The sequence below is a fragment of the Thyridium curvatum genome (assembly GCF_004353045.1).
Source record: "Thyridium curvatum strain D216 chromosome Unknown NODE_26_length_443329_cov_82.569921, whole genome shotgun sequence".
Taxonomy (NCBI): Eukaryota; Fungi; Ascomycota; class Sordariomycetes; order Thyridiales; family Thyridiaceae; genus Thyridium; species Thyridium curvatum.
Genome location: NW_022156781.1, coordinates 408,894 through 429,398, shown reverse-complemented (window position 1 = coordinate 429,398; position 20,505 = coordinate 408,894). Strand labels below are relative to the sequence as shown.

At 55.6% G+C, this 20,505-nt stretch overlaps 8 protein-coding genes across 8 annotated transcripts; 5 read left to right on the top strand and 3 right to left on the bottom strand.

Annotated features, from left to right (window-relative positions):
• Positions 1-717: 717 nt before the first annotated feature.
• E0L32_005208 (uncharacterized protein) lies at positions 718-1,659 on the top strand (the record flags this gene model as incomplete). The annotated part of the gene is made up of 2 exons (XM_031139705.1): positions 718-854; positions 906-1,659. The coding sequence occupies 2 exons, from the start codon at positions 718-720 to the stop codon at positions 1,657-1,659; spliced, it is 891 nt and encodes a 296-aa protein (XP_030996524.1).
• A 413-nt stretch (positions 1,660-2,072) lies between these two features.
• Positions 2,073-2,741, bottom strand: E0L32_005207 (uncharacterized protein; the record flags this gene model as incomplete). Its single annotated transcript, XM_031139704.1, has 2 exons — positions 2,073-2,633; positions 2,721-2,741. 2 exons carry the CDS (start codon positions 2,739-2,741, stop codon positions 2,073-2,075), a joined length of 582 nt encoding a protein of 193 aa, XP_030996523.1.
• An 813-nt stretch (positions 2,742-3,554) lies between these two features.
• On the top strand, positions 3,555-4,536 carry E0L32_005206 (uncharacterized protein; the record flags this gene model as incomplete). The annotated part of the gene is made up of 3 exons (XM_031139702.1): positions 3,555-3,666; positions 3,761-3,838; positions 3,968-4,536. The coding sequence occupies 3 exons, from the start codon at positions 3,555-3,557 to the stop codon at positions 4,534-4,536; spliced, it is 759 nt and encodes a 252-aa protein (XP_030996522.1).
• A 4,413-nt stretch (positions 4,537-8,949) lies between these two features.
• Positions 8,950-10,841, top strand: E0L32_005205 (uncharacterized protein; the record flags this gene model as incomplete). The annotated part of the gene is made up of 6 exons (XM_031139701.1): positions 8,950-8,964; positions 9,019-9,189; positions 9,263-9,598; positions 9,654-9,815; positions 9,875-10,741; positions 10,806-10,841. The coding sequence occupies 6 exons, from the start codon at positions 8,950-8,952 to the stop codon at positions 10,839-10,841; spliced, it is 1,587 nt and encodes a 528-aa protein (XP_030996521.1).
• Positions 10,842-12,402: 1,561 nt separating this feature from the next.
• E0L32_005204 (uncharacterized protein) lies at positions 12,403-13,976 on the bottom strand (the record flags this gene model as incomplete). The annotated part of the gene is made up of 3 exons (XM_031139700.1): positions 12,403-13,569; positions 13,675-13,866; positions 13,923-13,976. 3 exons carry the CDS (start codon positions 13,974-13,976, stop codon positions 12,403-12,405), a joined length of 1,413 nt encoding a protein of 470 aa, XP_030996520.1.
• A 111-nt stretch (positions 13,977-14,087) lies between these two features.
• E0L32_005203 (uncharacterized protein) lies at positions 14,088-14,582 on the top strand (the record flags this gene model as incomplete). Its single annotated transcript, XM_031139699.1, has 3 exons — positions 14,088-14,210; positions 14,262-14,328; positions 14,386-14,582. 3 exons carry the CDS (start codon positions 14,088-14,090, stop codon positions 14,580-14,582), a joined length of 387 nt encoding a protein of 128 aa, XP_030996519.1.
• Positions 14,583-15,332: 750 nt separating this feature from the next.
• E0L32_005202 (uncharacterized protein) lies at positions 15,333-16,162 on the top strand (the record flags this gene model as incomplete). Its single annotated transcript, XM_031139698.1, has 3 exons — positions 15,333-15,370; positions 15,478-15,601; positions 15,971-16,162. 3 exons carry the CDS (start codon positions 15,333-15,335, stop codon positions 16,160-16,162), a joined length of 354 nt encoding a protein of 117 aa, XP_030996518.1.
• Positions 16,163-17,017: 855 nt separating this feature from the next.
• Positions 17,018-19,231, bottom strand: E0L32_005201 (uncharacterized protein; the record flags this gene model as incomplete). Its single annotated transcript, XM_031139697.1, has 2 exons — positions 17,018-18,876; positions 18,928-19,231. The coding sequence occupies 2 exons, from the start codon at positions 19,229-19,231 to the stop codon at positions 17,018-17,020; spliced, it is 2,163 nt and encodes a 720-aa protein (XP_030996517.1).
• Positions 19,232-20,505: the final 1,274 nt, after the last annotated feature.

Genomic DNA, 20,505 nt, shown 5'->3' with positions numbered 1-20,505 from the left:
AACAATGTCCTACCTGTTTGCTGGACTAATAAGCACTTTATTTAGTACATCTCGAATCTCCAACTTTGACTGCCAGGCCATGATCGTCCCGTCCCCTCAGATGTGCAAGAGGGCAAACAACTTAAAATAGACTCCCCAGTGAGTGATGGAGCACTCTTACGTACAATATCTACTTGCATGCTTTTATCTCCCCAAGCTCTCGATGCTATCAATGCCGTCGAAGCTAACGGCGTCCTCCGATACTCCACCGAACCATATCCCCGCTTGTTTCTGGCGTCACCCCTCGGCCGAGCCACTGTTTCCCTCCCCCCTCACAGTAATAAGCTTCGTCGAGGCTCCCGCATGCCGTCCAGCACCACACCTATCGAGGGACGGGCGGCCGATCCAGCCCATCCGCGCCCTCCACCGCGGCAGGATCTACCGTAGGCATCTGCACGACTTGACACATCTATCTCCCTCAACCTGTGACTTGCTTGAATAACGTATGACCAGCTAACTCACTACATACATATAAGGTCGTGTGCACCCCATCCTAGCTGGTTGTTGGCTTATATCGGTTCACCAGTAGCGCGGGCAGAAACTTGACCACAGCTTATCACGGACAAACACCTGTCTACAGTAGAAAGGACTCGACCACTGTCTTTCCATACCGCTGCGGAAGCTGTCCATTCACTTACACAGATTCATTAAATCGAGCCTCGTGCTTCTTTCTAAACCATGCCTTCTCTTGCATCGGCTCGGTACGGCAAGGACAATGTCCGCGTCTACAAAGTGCAGCGGGACGCCGAGACTGGCGTCCAGACGGTGACCGAGATGACCGTCTGCTGCCTCCTCGAAGGCCAGATAGACACCTCGTGCGTGCTCTCACCCGTCTCACTGCTCCAGATAACTAATCGCCCCTCCAGATACACAAAGGCGGACAACAGCGTCGTCGTCGCCACGGACTCCATCAAGAACACCATCTACATCAAGGCCAAGGAGAACCCGGTCAACCCGCCCGAGCTCTTCGCCTCGATCCTCGGCGCCCACTTCCTGGCCACCTACGCGCACATCCACACGGCGCACGTCAAGGTCGTCGTCCACCGCTGGACGCGCATGGTCGTCGACGGCAAGCCCCACCCGCACAGCTTCCTGCGCGACGGCCAGGAGACGCGCACCGTCAAGGCCGCCGTCTCCCGCAAGGCCGGGATCCAGCTGCGCAGCGGCATCGCCGGCCTGACCGTGCTCAAGAGCACGGGCTCCGCCTTCCACGGCTTCGTGCGCGACGAGTTCACCACCCTGCCCGAGACCTGGGACCGCATCCTCAGCACCGACGTCGACTGCGGCTGGACCTGGAGGGCCTACGCCGACCTGGCGCAGGTCCGCGAGGGCGTCGAGCGCTTCGACGCCGCCTGGGAGGCCGCGCGCGAGATCACGCTGCGCACCTTCGCGCAGGATGAGAGCGCGTCGGTCCAGAACACCATGTACAAGATGTGCGAGCTGATCCTCGAGGCGGCGCCCGAGGTCCAGCGGACCGACTACTCGCTGCCCAACAAGCACTACTTTGAGCTCGACCTGAGCTGGCACAAGGGCATCAAGAACACGGGCGAGGACGCCGAGGTGTACGTGCCGCAGTCCGGACCTAACGGGCTCATCAAGTGCGAGGTCACCCGCTCATGAGTGCTTCGTGGTCTGATGGGGCACACTGTACGTTATCCAGTGCGGATGGTGAAGCTTGCCTCTTTTCTTTAAAAGCATGGTGTTAGCCCGTGGGGCAAGTTCCTAGATGGTAGCAGTATTCCTTGAAATACACCGGAGCCTTGCTTTCTGATTACAAGTTGAATGCCACACCGAAGTGCAATGTATGTCTGGATTTGTATCTTGGTATACATGTAGTTTTGATACACGGGAACTTGGAAAGTCTCTGGAGGAGCAACATAGTTGCCACTCTGGACCTCTGCTGCAGAACCCCAATGCCTTCCGTCAGGCAAAGTTTATACACAGGCCGATCATCAGGCCACAGGCCACACCATGCAAACCGCCACTGGTCTCCCCTTACTCCCTATCAGCCGGCTACACAAATGCAGAGAGCCTCATAACCTCGTCTTGTCCGACTCCCTCACAGCCTTGACAGCATCCTCCCACCCCTCGCTGCCGACCACCTTGCCGCCGAACCTCACGAGGTTGCTCTTGTAGGGGTGCGCCTCGCCCTCAAACACCTTGAGCCGCGCCAGCCGCTTGTCCCGCAGCCGGTTCTTGGGCAGCATGCCGCTGACGGCCTTGCGCAGGACCTCGGAGCCGCCGTACTTGTCCATGAGCACGTCCATGGTGACGTGCCGCAGGGATCCGGGCCGCGTGTTGTGCCGGTAGTACGTCTTCTGCCACTTCTTGCGGCCCGTGACGTGCAGCGCCGCGCAGTTGGTCACGACGACGTAGTCGCCGCAGTCGGTCGACGGGTCCCAGATGGGCTTGTGCTTGCCCATGAGCAGGGTGGCGATGCGCGAGGCCAGGCGGCCCAGCGTCGGCGGCGTGATGTCCTGCGCTGGGGCCTTGACGGTGCTGAGGATCGGGTGCGGCGTCGAGGCGGAGATGTGGTGCCATGTGCGCGAGTAGGCGAGTCGGGTCTGGGAGGGGGGGGGGGGGGAGATGGTCAGCTGAGTCGATGTACAACATAAAGGGGCCAATGGCAATAGTATCGCAAAGCCCATTGTGGTGCGGAACAAGCAACGATTGGGACTTACCAGTCCGACGGTCTGGGACATGTTGGAGATGGGGGAATCGGGGGTGTCAGGGATCGAGTCCCTCACCCAGCCCGGCGATTGATCAAGGTATGCTCAGTAGTCGGTCGTGGCTTCGACTGATGCGTGGCCTTTCCAACACCTGCCGCGATTCGGGAACTGCCCGAGAGGTTGTCGTTGTCGCTAAGTGTCGTCGGATCTCGCGATACCAATACCATCATATGTCCAATTCGACCCTGAGACGCAACCAAAATTTCTAGAAGGTCACTGCACGTGAGGAAGGTGGTCCGAGCTCGTGTACTGTGACGGCTGGTGGAGCACGATCGCACTGGGGTCAACTGGTCTTTTAGCGTCATGTCAAAAGCCCCGAGCGCCGAAGGATTCCGCCGCTGGCACCCGATGGACGGAGCGATTGCCAATGGTGCGATTTCAAAGCAACCACTCAAGCTTGAGTAACAAAAGGTCCCCCTCAGTTGAATAGCACTCTGTTTGATCGAGAGAAATAAGAAACAGTTCGGGCTCTCCGGTCTCTAAGCTTTGTTCCTCTCTATCATCTTCTTCTCTCTTCAAGTCAGCTTGGCCCGGCCCATGAACAAGATTGGTCGTTACACACTTGGTCTGTCGGGCTTCGCTTTTCTGGCATCTGCCGGGGTGTATACTCTAAGAGACAGGCAGCTTCACAAGCCGCCTCATAGTAAAGATAAGGGTGAACATAAGATGGCTGTCACACACTCATTCCAGGTCGGTAACGTTCCTGTCGATACTATTTGTTATTGGCTGCTTCTCAAAAGGACCTCCTACTAACGCAGCCCGAGGCAGACGCTCTTCGCAGTGCCCATGACATGCGACAGCTGTGTCAAGGATATCTCTAATGCTGTCGAGAAATTGGGAGGTATCTCCAAAATCGAGGCTGACCTCAAGGAGCAATTGGTTTCGATAGAGGGGACAGGTATGCCCTCTCTCTCACCCTCTCTTATGCTGAGAAGCCGAGAGCAACGGACGAGAAACCACTTTGGACTAACACAAGGATCGCCCGAAAACAGCACCGCCATCGGCCATCGTAGAGGCTATCCAGAGCACGGGGCGAGATGCCATTCTGAGAGGCTCAGGGGGTTCAAACAGTAAGTGCAAGGCGCAGCCAACTTTTTTGTCTCGACTCTGCAGGACCCCTGGTCCTGTCGACACTGTCCTCAAGATGGCCTTACCATACAACAAGGACTACTCAAGCTAATCTCTATCTTGCAATCCAGGCGCAGCCGTCAGTATACTTGAGACGTTCTACCGTCCCAACGAGAGTGCCAGCGCTGTCGTGTCGTCCATTCAGGACGACGACTCCAACAGGGAAGTCCGGGGGTTGGCCAGGATGGTCCAGGTTTCGCCCACCGTGACTCTTGTGGACCTCACTCTCAAGGGGGTTGCTGCCGGCACCTACCGTGCTACAATCCGGGACTATGGCGACCTCAAGGATGGAGTCACCTCGACTGGGAGTGTCTGGACAGGGGCAGCGACTGGTGCTGCCAAGGACGAGAGAGACGGGACGCCTCGTGGATTCCTCGGCACAGTCGAGATCAAGGAAGACGGGAGCGGAAGCATCTTCCTCGACAAGCCTTTTCAGGTTTGGGAAGTGATTGGTCATGCCTTTGTGGTCTCCCGCCAAGAGGAGAGCCAAGGCCAGCCCTTGCAAAACGACGAGGATACCGTTGTCGGAGTGATTGCCCGCAGCGCAGGCGTTTGGGATAATGACAAGACGGTTTGCTCCTGCACGGGGAAGACACTGTGGGAGGAAAGGAAGGACGAGGTCAAGAAGGGAATGCTATGATTTGGCACCTCGCTTGTCCGTCGGTGCCCGATATGGTCTGGCAGCGAACGAAGCTAGAGATAAGAAATTAAGCTTAAAATGGCGAAGACTGGATGACATTTGAAGTTGGGGTCGTCAGTGGACTGGCATCGTGGAACAGGAGCATAGCGTCAGGAGTAGGTAGGCATTAGACTCATTGGGGCGGTTTGAGATTAAACATCTCGTGTTGTTAGCATGAGCTTTGCATGTGGTGAACAGAGTGACCGCGCGATGATCGGGTTTCCTGACGCCATGATCAAGCTTCAGGAGTGTTCTCAAACAAGAGCCCTGAATGCAAGGGTAGGGATGAAGCGATCGACACGGGGTGGAAATCTATCCCAATCAGTCAAAGGAAGCCTTGACCTGATGAGACTACTCCGAAAACAGTCAGTTGTGCTGAATAGGGGAACAAGTCTGGCCACCTGTTTGGATTTAGGAGTAGCATATTCCCTGGCTACATTACCTACTCCGTAGAAAATCTGCAACGGGGCACAAGATATCGCTAGAATTTAAGGTCCAAAGTCTCCGACGACGGCTACGCCCCAATAATGCATGCCTTTGATGCTTCATATGCCGGTACTTGGACCATGCATACGGCGCAGAGACAGGTTCATCGAATTGACATATTATCGGGCATCGGTTTCTGGGGATTTTGCAGTCTATCAAGACCTCAGGAGGGTTGTTGTCGAGTGGGCATCGTAGCAGGCTGTTGTAAAGCTCTCATCATTTCAAACTTACAAGTACAACTAGTCTAGTTAATTAAATATTAATTTCACGACAATCACACAGCAATCTTCCATCTGGCGACTGATCAAAATGACGTCAAGAAATAAGACCAACGGTGAGGATATTGAGCCATTCGTGCAACATGCAGAGTTTTCAGCTGAACAGGAGATTCTGCGTTCCGTGGACTTCATGTAACCTGCGACTTGTTTCAAAGGATCAACAGACTCGGCAGGATTCCAGATCTCAAACCGCTTGAGGCCTTAGCGAGTTTCGTATGGCCTGTAGGCTGTCGTGGCTGTCGATCGAGGCCCCCCACCCTGCTAAAGAGCCCCACCGGTCTAGTGGGATGAGCCGCAAGGAAGGGAAGGAATGTGGAAGCTGTCGTGGTGCTGATCGATCTTGGTAGGCGCAATTCCAGCTCAAGGACGAGGATCAAGTGGTACCTAGTCACCGTCACGGGTCAGGTAGATCCTCCTACCTACAGTAGCAAAGTGCCTTGTCTGATTGAAGAGATTCATCTTGGGCCTCTTCAGGCGCTGTGTTCAGCAGCTTGTAACTAACACCTGCCGTGCTTACTTTTATAAATGGAGACAAAAGGGCAAGACATATTTGCTCGACTGTTTGGTTTGCTTGTTCGGATGGCGCGGATGGTAGACATCGAGCTGCCGAATCATCCTCTTTGCTTGTGTGTGTCTAAACTATTGTAATGCTTGTCGGTAGAGCGTCCAGGTGAAGAGACAACCTCAAAGAGGTTAGGCAATGGGGCACCATGCGGCCATGCTGTACGTGCTGAACCCCATGTGCGATGATCAACGGCGAAGGATGCAGAACAACGATCTCGCTGCAGGCGGCGGGCTGGCACTCCTGCATACTAAGGCAAGATAAGATGGCACATACAGAGGAGAGTCGGGCAGTGACGGGATCGGTGCCAAGGTCCCGGTTCTTGCATTGGCAAATTGGTAAGGACTGGAACCATCACAGTTGTAATGTGTGCACTCGCTCGAGTATCTCTCTAGGTAGGTAGGCTACCTACTCCGTACTTCACATACTTTACTTTTATGCTGTCTGATTCGTTTAGGTAGTTAGATGTCTGTTCTCTCCCGCCCAGATGGAAATGTCTGCGACAGTGCCGGGAATCACACATCTGGACACTTATTGGGTACCTACATGTATGCAGACTAAGGCACTGTGATATTGGCAGCAGCACAGGCCTCTGGCTCGAGTGGAGGTGTGGGTTGAGGTGCGAAGTCACAGCGTGGTTCTGCTTCTAGGCGCCGTCGGAAACGCCAGTTGTGCGAGATGAGGTCCAAGTGCCGTCCCTTCCAGCCAATCAGGACTCTAGCGCCGTGCTTAGCACACTCGGCGCATAAAGGAGACAGGCCTTGATTCGCAGCGGTGCCTCAACTTCTGCGACAGGCTATTTTGGAACCGCATCACCGAATGGACTCGACAACCCACACCACACCTTCTCGGGCCTGTTGGATTGCGTTCTACCTTGCCGACCAGCTTGCTCATTCGACATCACCAACTTTGCTCAAGCTCCAATCTCAGCACACCACTCGTAGGAGCCTTTGGCGCCAGGGAGCCCGAAATCAAAGGAAGAGGAGGTCATGGGGCTTGTCGTAGAGCCAACAGTGGTCAAGTTGGGTTGGTGGCCGTGGTCAACGGTCTCAAAAGCCACACTCAGATCCAGGGTCCCCTGCCAGTCAACCGTGTGGTTGCTCAAGAGCATCCTGGACGTCGATGAGGCTGGCTATGACTAGGATGATCTTGACTGCCGCAACTGCTAATCAGTTTGGCATACGCTCCACCAGAGAGCGATTCGGCTGGGAGGGAAACCATGGAAACAGACAAGCGACCCTGGTCAAGTCTCTGTGGCTGCGTACGTCAAGTACAGGTTCGCACTGGACCCTGTCCCCGCTGCGTCTCAAGCGACGACCCATCGTGCACACTGGCACCCCTTCCACCTTTCGATGCCGAGAAGCGATGCTGGTTCTGGTGGTTCGATTTTGGGGAGAGAAAACATTCGATCTCGTCTGGCATCTTTACGGCAGCGTCTCTGCTTGCCAGACTGCGATGTCTGTGATCGTCCCGGGGAAGAGGTAGGGGCACTCGTTTACACATGGGCGCCGTCAAATCCTTCCCGCCGGGACAGGAGCCTCATATACACACTTTGTAAGTTGAAGTACTTCAGTCCTAGTTGCATGCAGACGTGCCTACGATGCAAGTACTTTTGTGTTCAGGTCTTGTGGATCGCCTCTGGTACCCGGCCATGCCTCAACCCCCCTCCCCTTTCCCCTGCCCTCCCCGCCTCGACAATGCTGTTCCACGGCCGTTCTCTGCATATGTAGACCACCTAAGGTACCTCTATCCACGCTCATTGTACTCCGTACCCAAGTACACGAGTCAGGGCACAGGCATCATTGGCGTTTTGCCTTCCCCAGGGGAGGGACCCCTTCCGCAGCCCGTCAATCTGTGTCGCATCCATGATAGCCTCCAGAGCATGGCCCGGCCGCCTGTCACGGCCAACCGAGTAAAAGTATCTGCCATATCCCATTTTTGTATCCTCCCCTCTTCCTTTTCCCTCCTTTCCCGTAGGCGCCGGCATTTCGTCTCTCCATCCACTCATTGGTCTCGTTAATTTGATCCTTCTCTCGCACTCGACATCGAGAAGTCCAACGCACGATACCCCTCGACATCCAGTTCCAGTCCTTTCCGCTTTCAACCAGAAATCGACAGATAATCGAACTACTTGTGCTCCGCAGGCACGAGCCGCTCTTTTCATCCTCGCCCTCTCCATACTTCCCTTTTAATACACGTGCATCGGTCCTGTCCCAAGGAGCTGGCCCTTTCTCGTCGTCCAAGACCTGCAGTAGCACGACCCAACCAACATCGCCAACGACGCAGGTCCTCGTCCCTACATACATAACTGTCTGCCTCCGCCAGAGCAGCAGTACTTTAAGACGCCAGCGTTTTACATGCTCTAACAACCCGTCATCGATCTCAAGTCCGTTCTTGCTCCTGCTCACTCTCCTTGCATCGCCACCAGAACGCTAGACCGGCTTTCAGAGGCAAGACCTGCTAGGGAGCACCAACACACCCACAGGTCTCACTTTCTTGCGGACCAGACCGAATTCCAAGGGGAGCGGGCCGGCCAGCAGTCACATTTTAGTCGTCTTTTTTGGTCTCTGGGCCCCATCCGCTCCGGTCACACGCCAAGGGAACGCTAGAAGTGGTGACGACTTAGTGCGCGTCCCTCCACTAAAAGCAGCGGCTCTAGCTCGCGACTGGGGGATTTGGGCGCTAGAAGTGCAGGGGAGCGGGGGAGTCTTTACCATCTTGATCCAGCTTGGACAGCGCCGAGAGCCCAGCCCGCTGGTGGACCAATACGTTGCATCCAGCTCTGTGCCGGTTTTCCTTTTTATAAACGTCCCCCTCGTTTAACCGCCCGCCACTTATTTTGTGCAAGTCAAAGCTGCGTCTCCGTGCGCTGTTGCTCACCTGGGTTCAAAATCCTTCTGCTCGACCTGCGTCGGCAGCGATTGCGATCCTTCCCCAGGTCCCAAAAACTCTCTCGACATCCCGTCGCAAGGCCGGGTTCACTAGGCCTCTTCGTTTGACTGCTGCTCGGGCTCCGCTGAAGTATCGGGATTCACCGCCAAGGACGCAATGTCTCTCAAGCAGGTAAGGACTTGATTTCCGAGACCAAGCGATTCCTCTATCTTGTCGTGCGCGCAGCTCGCTGACCGTGTTGTGCAGGAAATCGAAACCTGGGTTGCTGCCCTGGGTAATTACGACAACAATGAGTTCGAGGAGGCGCTCAAGGAGTTTGAGAAGGTGGCCGACACCTCCAAGATTCTCTTCAACATGGGCGTCATCCACGCCACACTCGGCGAGCACGAGAAGGCTGTAGGTTTTCTCCCGCTCGGGCTCGACTTTGTCGGCCTCGCAGAGTCAACGTGCTGACATGTCGAATGAATAGGTGGAATGCTATCAGCGAGCAATCAGGTTGGACCAGTACCTCGCTGTCGCCTACTTCCAGCAAGGCGTGTCAAATTTCCTACTGGGCGACTTTGAAGAGGCCCTGGCCAACTTCAACGACACCTTGCTCTACCTCCGCGGCAACACCATGATCGACTATGCGCAGCTGGGTCTACTCTTCAAGCTGTACTCGTGCGAGGTGCTGTTCAACCGTGGTCTTTGCTACATCTATCTCCAACAGAAGGAAGCCGGCATGCAGGACTTGTCATACGCCGTCAAGGAGAAAGTTGTCGAGGACCACAACGTCATTGACGAGGCCATCCGAGAAGAGGCCGAGGTGAGTTGCTGAATCTGGCCGCTGTCAAGTAATTGGCCTAACAAATGTTCCACAGGGCTACACCGTCTTTTCGATACCCGTCGGTGTTGTCTACAGGCCCAACGAGGCCAAGGTGCGGAATCTCAAGACCAAGGACTATCTTGGCAAGGCGCGGCTGGTGGCAGCCTCTGATCGTGCAAACGCCTTCACTGGCTTTGCAGGATCTGAGATCAAGAACGTAAGTAAATTCGAAGGTGAAAAGCCCCTAGCTGAATGGTCGGCTGACGTGCTCAACAGGCTGGGAAGTCGGACATTAAAGATGACCGCCCCTCGGACAACATCTCATTCGCCGCCACAAACCTCGTCAAACCGGGTATCCAGAGCCGCAGACAGCAATCAGAACCACCCGTGGGCAGGAATGTCTTCCCGCCCACCCCACCGCCAGAGAACGACAAGCCTGGCGGCGGCGTGAGCAGAGGACAGTCGGTGCGGAACGGCCCCAAGCCAATGCTCACAAAGCTCAATATCGAAAGAGCGGTCCCCAGCGGACGATATGAGAAGACGACATCCCCGCCCGATGCTCGGCCAAGACCGTCACGGGCTGCCTCTGTGACACCTTCGTCTCGGAGTTACGGTGGGAGAAGCGCCGATGCAAGGAGGAGGAATGACGACGAGGAGGCCTACCCTGATGACCTGTACGATATGTACCAAGGTGGAGGCGGTTCGAGGAGCAGTCGTGGCCAGGGCGGGCGCCGGCCACCGCCGCAGCGCTACATCGAGGAGGAAGATGAAGGCAGCGACTACGACGACGGCTCCATTGACGAGGGCGAGTTTGAGATGATCCCCAACCGCCGGCCTGGCACTGTCATGTCCGGTTCTTCGCGAGGCCAGTCCCGTCGCCCGGACATCCGCAAGATCCGCGTCAAGGTGCATGCGGATGACGTGCGCTACATCATGATCGGCGCCGCCGTCGAGTTCCCCGACCTGGTGGACCGCATCCGAGACAAGTTTGGCATCCGCAGGCGGTTCAAGATCAAGGTGCGCGACGACGATGCGCCGGACAGCGACATGATCACCATGGGCGACCAGGACGATCTTGACATGGTCATCGTGGGAGTCAAGTCGCTGGCAAGAAGGCAGAGGCAGGATATCGGCAAGATGGAGGTAAGTTTTGCTTATCCATTGACTCGTACATGCCGTTTCGAAGAAGAATTTAAATACTAATCAGTGTGTTCCATGGCAGATCTGGATTCAAGAACTATAGACGACGGACGGAAACGGATAATATTGTGCCTTTTTCTTCTCCAAGTGCGCGGCAAAACCCGAAACTTTTGAAATATACCCCGAAGGATTTCGAAGAGAAATCTTTTTTTCGCTTCTTTATTCCAGTCTTTTACGAATAATGATGGAAATAACATCGTCTATACACCTCGTCTCTCTACCGCCTCTGGTTTTTTCTGAAAGCCAATCCTCCTCAGCATCATCTACCCTGCTCTCTCTTGCATTAATCGCCGTGGGACGATTCCTAGATCTGGCCAGCTATTTTGGACTACTATGTTTTCTGGGTTCTTTACTTTTTCATTGTTTGTCTCTACATCCCTTTTTACATATCAAAAACGACTTTAATGCATCTGCGCTTGCTGGTCCTGGTTTGTTTGTTGGGGTTCAACCCCTTCCCAAGATTCAGGAAATGGCGAGATGGGTTAGCAAGTCGATGCAGAAGGGAGGCTCTTCTCTCTCTCTCTCAATCGACTGTACATACGAAAAGCATGAAGTGGGCGCGAGGCAAAGGATTTCGAGGGGACGGTGGAACGGAGTATTTATGGACAATAGATAGATCACAGCTTAGTTGGCAGCATGCTGCCGGACGAATTGCCATCGATTGGTATTCTTGCAACTCTCCAACTCGTTCCAGCCCGGGGCACACACACCCCGCTCCCGACTTTCTCTCTTCGAGATTGTGAATCACCCCTGCAGGCGGACTTTGTGTGTGCTGGATAAATTTAGACGATCAACCTGAAACGGCTTAGCAGGGTGACCTGTCACACGACGTGCATGTCTTTTTCGACAGAGGGGTCCATGCAAGGCTGCGAAGATCGCGCGTTCCTGCTTTACTCCTAGGAATCTACCAATTCCCCGAAGGAAAGATCGGGATTTGATCCTACAAAGCAGTTTTACACGTTACATGTACTTGAAGCGGCTCAAGGGTGGGAAGCTCGAAGCAGAAGGAGTGTTGACATCAACGACTTAGAGACCGCCGGTGGTGTTGAGGTCATAACATTCCTTAAAATCAGTCATTTTGAAATCTATTCATGGTAGAAGAACCCTCAGAAGCCACCCATATTTGCCCTTCCTCCGAAGGACCAAGCCACTGACAGGATGGCCCTGTTATTTGTTTTCGAGATAAAAACGCCGAACCCAGCCAATTTTTTCCCCTCCCTCTTACCCATTGATCTCATTTGCCATCCTTTGGATCACCTTTGTTGGCTCGTCGCCATTAAAATATCCCATCTAGACAAACGAAAAAGACTGAGGAGGATTCTTATACACAGTAAAACCCTCCATACCTAATAAGTGCGAGCGGACTTTCTTGCCAGTCCACTTTGTTTGTCTTTTTGACAGATCCACCTAACGCCATTCTCCCATAAAAAATAAGATAAGACTATGGACTTGATGTCCCTCGCTCGTCGACATCAGAGGAGGAAGTCCTTTGGTAATTCCGTGATTTCGTGCCTCATAGTATGCGCAGTGCTATCCTCGCGGGGCTGGCTGATAGGGTCATCCAGGACCACTCCAGAGGACACCCGTGGGCCGGATGGCATGTCCTACATGACGGTAGAAGAGAGCAACCTCGTCTCGACATCGTCCATGGGCATCTCCATGCCGTTCATGCCGCTGCCCATGCGCTGCTCCATGGCAGACATGCGCGCCTCCATGCCGTTGAGCCGGCTGTCCATCACGCCCGAGGGGTCGCCGGGCATGCCGCCCGGTCCGGGCCCGCCGACGCCGTTGGGCATGCCGGGAGGCGGCGCGCCCATGCCGGCGAGGCCGAGGCGGGCCGACATGACGGCGTCGAGGGCGTCCATGCGCTTCTCGAGGTTGCCGAAGCGGTTGTCGAGCTTCTCGAACCCCTGGGACATGTCGTGGCTCATGCGGTCGATCTTGTTGGTCAGGCTGCGCAGGCTCTGGGCCAGCGGCGTGTTCTCCTGGCCGGGCGCGGCGGCGGGCACGCGCGCCTCGTGGTTGTGGCGGCCGTCCTGCACGACGAAGCGCCACTTGTTGCCCAGCTGCACCTCGCAGACGGCCTTGGCGCGGAAGGGGCAGTCGACCTTGCGCGTCGAGGGCGTGCGCTTCTTGGCCGTGCTGCTGTACTTGACGCCGCCGCGGTCGCAGACGAGGTCGTACCGCGTGGCCTTGCCGTCGCGGTAGTTGGACGCCCGCAGCTTGACGACGCCGTAGCCGCTGTCCTTAGCCGCGCGCTGCACCGTGTTCAGGAGGTCGTCAAAGGTGCCGAACACGCCCTCGGGGGGCGGCGCCAGGGCGTGCGTCGCGGGGGAGCCCGAGATGGGGGCGCCGGCCGGGGTGGAGGACGCGGATGGCGCGGCGGCGTTGTTGCGCGTCGGGGTCCCGTTGGGCATCATGGCGGAGGACGACGAGGTGTGTGGCTGCTGCTGCTGCTGTTGGTGGTGTGGCTGCACTGCCGCCGGCGGCGCCGGCGCCTGCGGGTTGACTTGGCCTTGCGCGGTCAAGCCCCAAGCTTGGGGGCCGTTGACGGAGGGCACGGAAGCCAGCGCGGGCGAGTGGATGGGCGTGATGGCGGAGGAGGAGGCGGGCGTCAGGATGGCAGGGTGGGAGACGGTGATGGGAGGGTTCGGCACGGCTTGGCCGGCGGGGTGGCCCGGGGAGGGGATGGCAGACGGGTACAGGACGTGGTCCGTGGTTTCTGTTATAAGAGGCAGCAGGCAACCGGGGGCACGGCTGCAGCTGCTGCTCTGGTGCAACGAGTGACGAGAATGGGAAACGGAGGGCGCCAGTCGCCGTAGGGAGGGTCAGGGCGCGCGTCTCTGATCTAGGAGAAGCTGTAGAGGGGGGCGGACGGCGAGTTTGTTGTCGTCGTGGGCGAGGGAGGTCGAGGCCGGGTCGAGTGTTTGATGTAGCTGGATGTTGGGATGGGATGGGAAGACAGTGTGTGATGTCTGTCGACGTACGGTCCTGGGTTCGAGTCTGAGGTCGTTGTTCCAGAAGTCCCACTTTTGATGACGGAGAGCCTGAGGCTGGTGTTGGTGGCGCTGATTGGGGGAAATCTTTGGAGAGGGGTCCAGTGGCTTGCGTGGCTGGTACTTACAAGTACGCACTCTCCGTAGTTAGGGGATATGGCCAGCCAGCCAATGCCCCACATTTTTTCACTGCTTCCGTCTCATCAATCAAAGACCATCAACTCCAGGTCCCCAGGATCAAGACCTGTCTGCTCTTTTGTCCAAGACATCGACAAGTACTTAATCAAATAATCATGGCGATAAATCCGCAAGCGCAGAGCAATGCTCAGCCGGCCCCGTTGAGTGACAATTCGGAGGAATGGGACGAGGAGCGCCTCGAGGAAGCCCTTGCTCGCGTGAAGGAACTTCATATCAAGGTACTGATATGCTCTAGCTCTTTGGTTATGCATTCAACCTGACCTCGGCAGCTTCGAGATTTGAGGAGCACGATACCAAGGCTTATCCAGCCGCTTGCAAGGAAACCATATCCGCCTCGTAAGACCATTCACACGTCTTTCTCACCAGACTTCAGCCTTCTAATTGTGTTCTCAGCGGACGTCCTGTTTTCTGCGTGTCAAGCAGCCATGACGACGGCCCACAAGGATGTGAGCGAATTCAGGCAGCAGATCACGTCGGAGGAGTCAAAGAAGGTGCTACATTATGCCGAGCAGAGCCGGAGTCGAGATCCCAAGGGGATCAAGCCCTGGAGAGCAAGCGACGACCCCGAATGGGCAGTTCCTAAAAGCTGAGCGCTAGCTCTCTCGAACGAACTCTTATTCCACTCTGAGAGAGCCTGAATTTGATAGAACTGTGGATGATCTGGCTTGGTCTTTGACTGCACGCAGAGGCAGGCCAGACCAGATGCAGTCCGGGGACCAATGCCGTAAAGCGGCCGGAAGATTCACCACAGACATGGCGAGACACCGCGCGCCGAGTCCTTAGTCTCATCTCTCAGCAGAGAGGATTATTCAGCGAATGATTCAGGCAGTCTCCGAGAACAGCCCTGCTTGAACGGGTCGTCTTGCCCCGTTGGCGTCTCCTCGGCGGGCTATGGCTTGTACGGGGACCCAGGATGCTCAGAGCGACGATAGATAGCTAGCAAATCAAGAGGCAATTCAATGAGATGGGCAATGCTGCATTTACCTTTGACGTCTTTCCTATGGTTTCACGCGAGATTGGGATAGAAAAGGGAGGGCGGAGTGCGAGACGTTCAGGTGCTCTGGGAATCTCGTCTCCTCTCGTCAACGGTAGCCATTCTGAATCAGGTCACGTGGATGTCACGGTCCTCAAGACAGGGCCAGTCTCAAAGTGGCTCTGGAGCGGCAGTGGGTCCACCTCGCCAGCCCTCGTCCCCTCCATTGGCCAGACTACCGGCAGACAATTTTCAACCCACACAATTTCCTCAAAATCGAAATTTGGTGTTTGTCGTCGTCCCTCTGGTTTCCCTCCCCCCAGCTTGTCTCTTTTTAACATCGACAAATTCGACAAAATCAGCAGCAATGGCGTCCAACAGACTCACCTACCGCCGTCGCAACCCGTGAGTCGACCCCCTCTCCGAATTCCAAAAGTCGGCTCGGACCTGGCCTGGCGAAATGGAAGGCATTGATTGTGTGGGCGACGTTATTGACGTTCTGGACAATACAGTTACAACACCACCTCCAACCGGACCCGAGTCATCAAGACTCCCGGTGGTGAGCTCCGCCTCCTTCACATCAAGAAGCGCGGCACTGCTCCCAAGTGCGGCGACTGCGGCATCAAGCTGCCTGGTGTAAGTTGCTTCTTCCTTCCATTCGGCACACACACACACACACACAAGCGCGACTCGAGATGCGTGGGTGGAAACTGGCAGGAGGAACGATCAGGGGAGATGCTGGATATGCGGAAGAGACGACGGCAATCGATGTGCAAAACAACACGGCTCCCGACACACCTTTTCAACACGACGAAGTATAGAGCTACGAAGAAGTAGACCGTGCATTTGGGGGAATCGGCAACATTGCGTATAGACATCGAACGACATCGTCTCGCCTTTCACGAATTACCCTGGCCCCGCTATCCATCCCTACCCACAGTTTCTCTCTTCGCAAGGTTCTCCGTTCTACACAGATCACTGACTTGAGTCGTTCCCTTTCTACAGGTCCCTGCCCTCCGCCCCCGCGAGTACGCTCAGATCTCCAAGCCCAAGAAGACCGTCCAGCGTGCCTACGGTGGCTCAAGATGCGGTAACTGCGTCCGGGACCGCATCGTCCGTGCCTTCCTCATCGAGGAGGCCAAGATCGTCAAGAAGGTGCTGAAGGAGCAGAGCCAGAGCGAGAAGTCCAAGAAATAAATGTGAAAGTTCTTTTCGGGTTTATTTCTCTTTTTGCTTTTGAAACTCTTGGGTGGAAATCGAAGGGGAATGCATCAGGAAGGGGGTCTCTAGGGATGGCGAAATCATCTCTTCATTGCTTCGGTGTTCATTATGGAAAAATGAGAACAGGGCTTAGCATGATCCTTTGAAAAATGGACCGTGTCGTGCTTGTCTGGCCGGCATCGTCTATCTTGTTGTTTAGGGACTGCTTCTTCGTCGACTATTGATGGAGACCCGGAATGACAAATGAAAAATTTCAGACAAACCAAGTCCCGTCGTGCTATCAACCAACCCTCCGTCGTGCCTCAAGAACGTTCACTTGATTGGGACTGATCCCAGCAAGTGATGGCCAGATTAGTTGACGGACTACTAACAGAAGTACTTGACTATCCATCAAGCCCATCGGATTTAGGTAGTGGGATAGACCTTCTGAGTTCTAGGGCAAGGATGTGACAAGGATATTGACTGTTAAGACTGAGGTAGCGCCTGATGAACTTCCGTCAACTATGCAGACACCCACTTGCCCAGTTACATGCATACCTAACGCACCCAGGTGCGCCCACTCGGAATGATTTGATATTATAAGAGGCAGCTAATTCAATGAGTCGAGAGGTCCGCCTACGTAATACATTGGAAAGCGTAGTGCTCAAGAGGCTTAACTACCAATATAAAAAGCACTGCCATTGTGCAAGAGACAAAAAAACCAGGCCCTTTGCAAGCCGCCGTTGCACCTCTATGCCCAAAGGATAAATAAAAACAGCGAGAGAGAAGAGGAAGGTATCGAAGTTTGTGCTCGTTCAAGAAAGAAAAAAAAAAGTAGAATAAAACCCTGGCTCAGTGAGCCTCGTTGTCGTGCAGGTCCGCATACCGAACAAACAACATGTCCCTAAAGTGCTGGTGCCGGATGCCCGGCGGCCTCGCCTCGGCAAAGGCGTCGATGGCCTGCTGGACGCCGTAGCCGCAGCGCTCGATCAGGTAGCAGGCGATGAAGTAGCCGGTGCGGTTGAACCCGTAGTGGCAGTGCACGCCGATGAAGACGCCGACGCCGGCGGCGCCATCGGCCGCGGCGGATGCGGATGCGGCGTTGCCCTCCTTCTGCTCGCGGCGCAGCTTGTCGACCAGGCGCACAAAGTCGTCGACGTTCTTGTCCGTCGGCGGGATCTTGGAGATGGTGGGGAACTTGTGGTAGCGGACGCCGCCCCTCTCGAGCCCCTGCGGGTCGTAGACGGGCAGGTCGTGCGAGATGTCGACGATGTCCCTGACCTGGGCGCCCCAGCTCTTGAGAAAGTTGGCCGGGCAGTGGACCTCGTCGACCTCGCGCAGCGTCTTCATGGCGCGGAAGATGCCGGCGATGGGCTTGGAGACCGGGTTGACCTTCTTCCACTTCTCGAGGTTCTTGACGTCCCACTTGCCCTCCTTGGAGAGGTACTGCAGCTGCCAGCTCTGCGAGAGGCGGCCCGTGACGCAGGCGGACAGGAACTCCGACACCCTCCCGGCGAGCACGCGGGCCGTGGAGGGCATGTAGAGGAGGGCGTGGTTGGCGGGAGGAGGGAGCAGAAGGGTCTTGACCACCTGCCGGGGATGGCTGGGCTGCTCGGGAAGAGCGGGCTCAGGCACGCCCTCGGAAACATCCCTTGGCGTAGAAGGATATTCCTGGTCGTCGGCGGCCGGCTCCTTGACTTTGAGGAAATCATCCTCCGTAATGTCCTCTACGGATCTGGATTTCTGGCCTCCGCCAGTGACAGCTCCCGTGTCCACAGGCGCGGCTGCATCCGGGATCCTCTCGTCTTCGTCTTCCGACTCGGCAAAGTCAGATGTCTGACTTGACCCCATTGCTGCCGCGATCTTGTCGATAGCCTCCGGCTTGGTGATATGGTCGGCCTGACCTGCGACCAGGAAGACGGGAACATGTAGCCGAGACCAGACCTCGAGGCCGGGAAGACCACCCTTTGCCACGTCGCCTTCGTAGCGCGGGAGCAAGCCCCAGGCCATGCGGCGCCAGACGGGCGTTTTGCTCTGGAAGTTGAAGCGATACTGGAGTATCTTGGACTCTTCGTCGGCGTCCTTGCCCACAAATCTCAGCACGCTGGCACTCTCCGTCTCGCCTCGGCGATCCCACGCCCGCCACAAGTCGAAGATGGGAGTCGGTATCCAGAGGAGCTTTCTGAAGCCGGAGACTGCTTCTCTCGACGGCGGCTCGGCCGGGGGGCAGATCGCGACGAGGCCGACAGTGTGCTTGGGAAGTCGGCTTGAGCCAAGATGATGCGCTGACTTCATATCGGTCAGTCTAGCAGCTAGGGCGCATCCCATGCTGTGGCCGATAAACACGACCCCTTGGTTGGGCTCTCTGTAGCTTTCGACAATTTCCTCGACCAGCTCGACTAGTGCATCTGTTGTGTAAGCATCCCAGTCTTGGGGGGCAAATCCCGAACGACCGCATCCCGGCAGATCGACGGCCAGGCATGAAGCAAGATGGACAAGACTGGTGAGTAGTGAGTGGAACTGAGCTGCAGAGCCTCCGAGTCCGTGGACAAAGACTAGAAGAGGAAGCGGCGCCGGATCGGTGGGCAGCTGGTCCGCTTGCTGATGGCGGCGGTAGAAGACTCGAATACTGGGATAGGTATAGCGAGGAGTAGTAAAGGATTTTATCTCCGAGTGCCGCTGGAGGAGCGGCGGGTCACTAGTTTCGGCATCTTGAGATGTGTGAGCTTAGAAACCCGAGATAAGGGCATGAGTTGACAAACCGTGGGATTGGGGACCTGTCGGGCCTCGACTGGACTTGATCCTCTCTGTGAGAGGTGGCGGGACGTCCTTCTTGCCAGCAACGTTCTGAGCCATTCGCTTCGCGTACCATGCGAGGATCGCAAGAGATATGGCCGAAGAAAGTAAAAAGACCTGCCCGCGTCTGGATACGCGAGACGGCAGGTAGAGCTGGATGAGCTCACGGAACTGCGAGCCCAGCAGTCTCAGGCTGCGAAAGCTGGCAGCAAGGTTAGTCTGAGGAGCACTGAGGGCCGAGCCGGCCAGAAACGTCGTTCCCGAGGCCATCTTAGAATGTGGCAATTGTCGAACGGGATTGACCAGCAGTCGAAACCGAGAGCGCGGCGGGATATGTATGACACATAGTGCTGCGGAGCCAAGGAAGAGGAAGAGCTCTGCGGGTGCGCAAAGAATTCTTGGCCGGGATGTTCTGGAGCAGATGAGAAGGTCTTACAAAAGGTAAACTATTGTGAAGTCTTATGAGAAGTCAGACCAAGGAGGCGGGGACGGATCGTGAGGCCTGCACAGGAAACGTGGTTGCTGTCACCGGTTTCGATGGTTCTGAGTGAGCCAAGTTGGGAGAGATACGGAGTACCTAATTAAGGCCAAGAATGACTCGGCGCAGGGCGGGTTGGAGTGGCACCCGCTTTACGTTGTGGTTGTGGTGGGTTCTGAGTTGGGCTGGGACGATGGTTGACTACCTAGGTACTCGTCTTCAGGGTCGGGTGTCGTTGATAGAAAGCGTGCCTGTGCCTGGATTTCGCCAAAGGGGAAGAAGGACTTTATTAAATATCGTCACATGCCTCGGTCGATACGGCAGGCAGGCAGTCTTGAGAATGAGGAAATCCCGAGTAATTGAAAGGCCACAAGGGTCCAATGCTCGATACAATTGGCAGGCTGAATTGATGTCATAACGACTACCTAGGTAGGCCAGCACCCAGCAGCTTCAATCCACAGCCATGGCATAGGGCTGATTTAGCGCCAGTCCAAACCTACAGCTAGGTACAGCGGCCCAGCCTTCGGCTGCTCTGCTCACCGCCCTCCTTTGATCTCCATACGAGCTACGTACGGTCCACGCTGCAATCGTCATGTCCTGAGGAAACTGGACTGGGCTGCTTTCCGATTCCATTCATCAGACCTGATTAAAAGCCAAGTGATGGTCAGATTAGTTGACGGACTGCTAACAGAAGGACTTGACTATCTATCAAGCCTCTCAGATTTAGGTAGTGGGATAGCCCTTCAGGATATTGATTGTTAAGATTGAGGTAGCTCCTGATGACCTTCCGTCAACCATTCAGACACCCACTTGAAAGCCTTTCTTCGATGGTACAACAAATGCTTAGTCATCCATAGACGACATGCCTCCCGCTTTCTGCTGGAAATGACATATCTGTATGGGCAGGAGGAGATCATACAGTAGCACTGCTTGAGAGTGAGGATCGACTGGATCCGTTGTCGAGGTCCTATGCCCTGTATGAAATTACGTGGTCAAGCACGGGACTTCAATTGCGGCTCCCAGTGATAATTCCGTCTAATGAGATTCCACGTAGAAAGCGATTGCC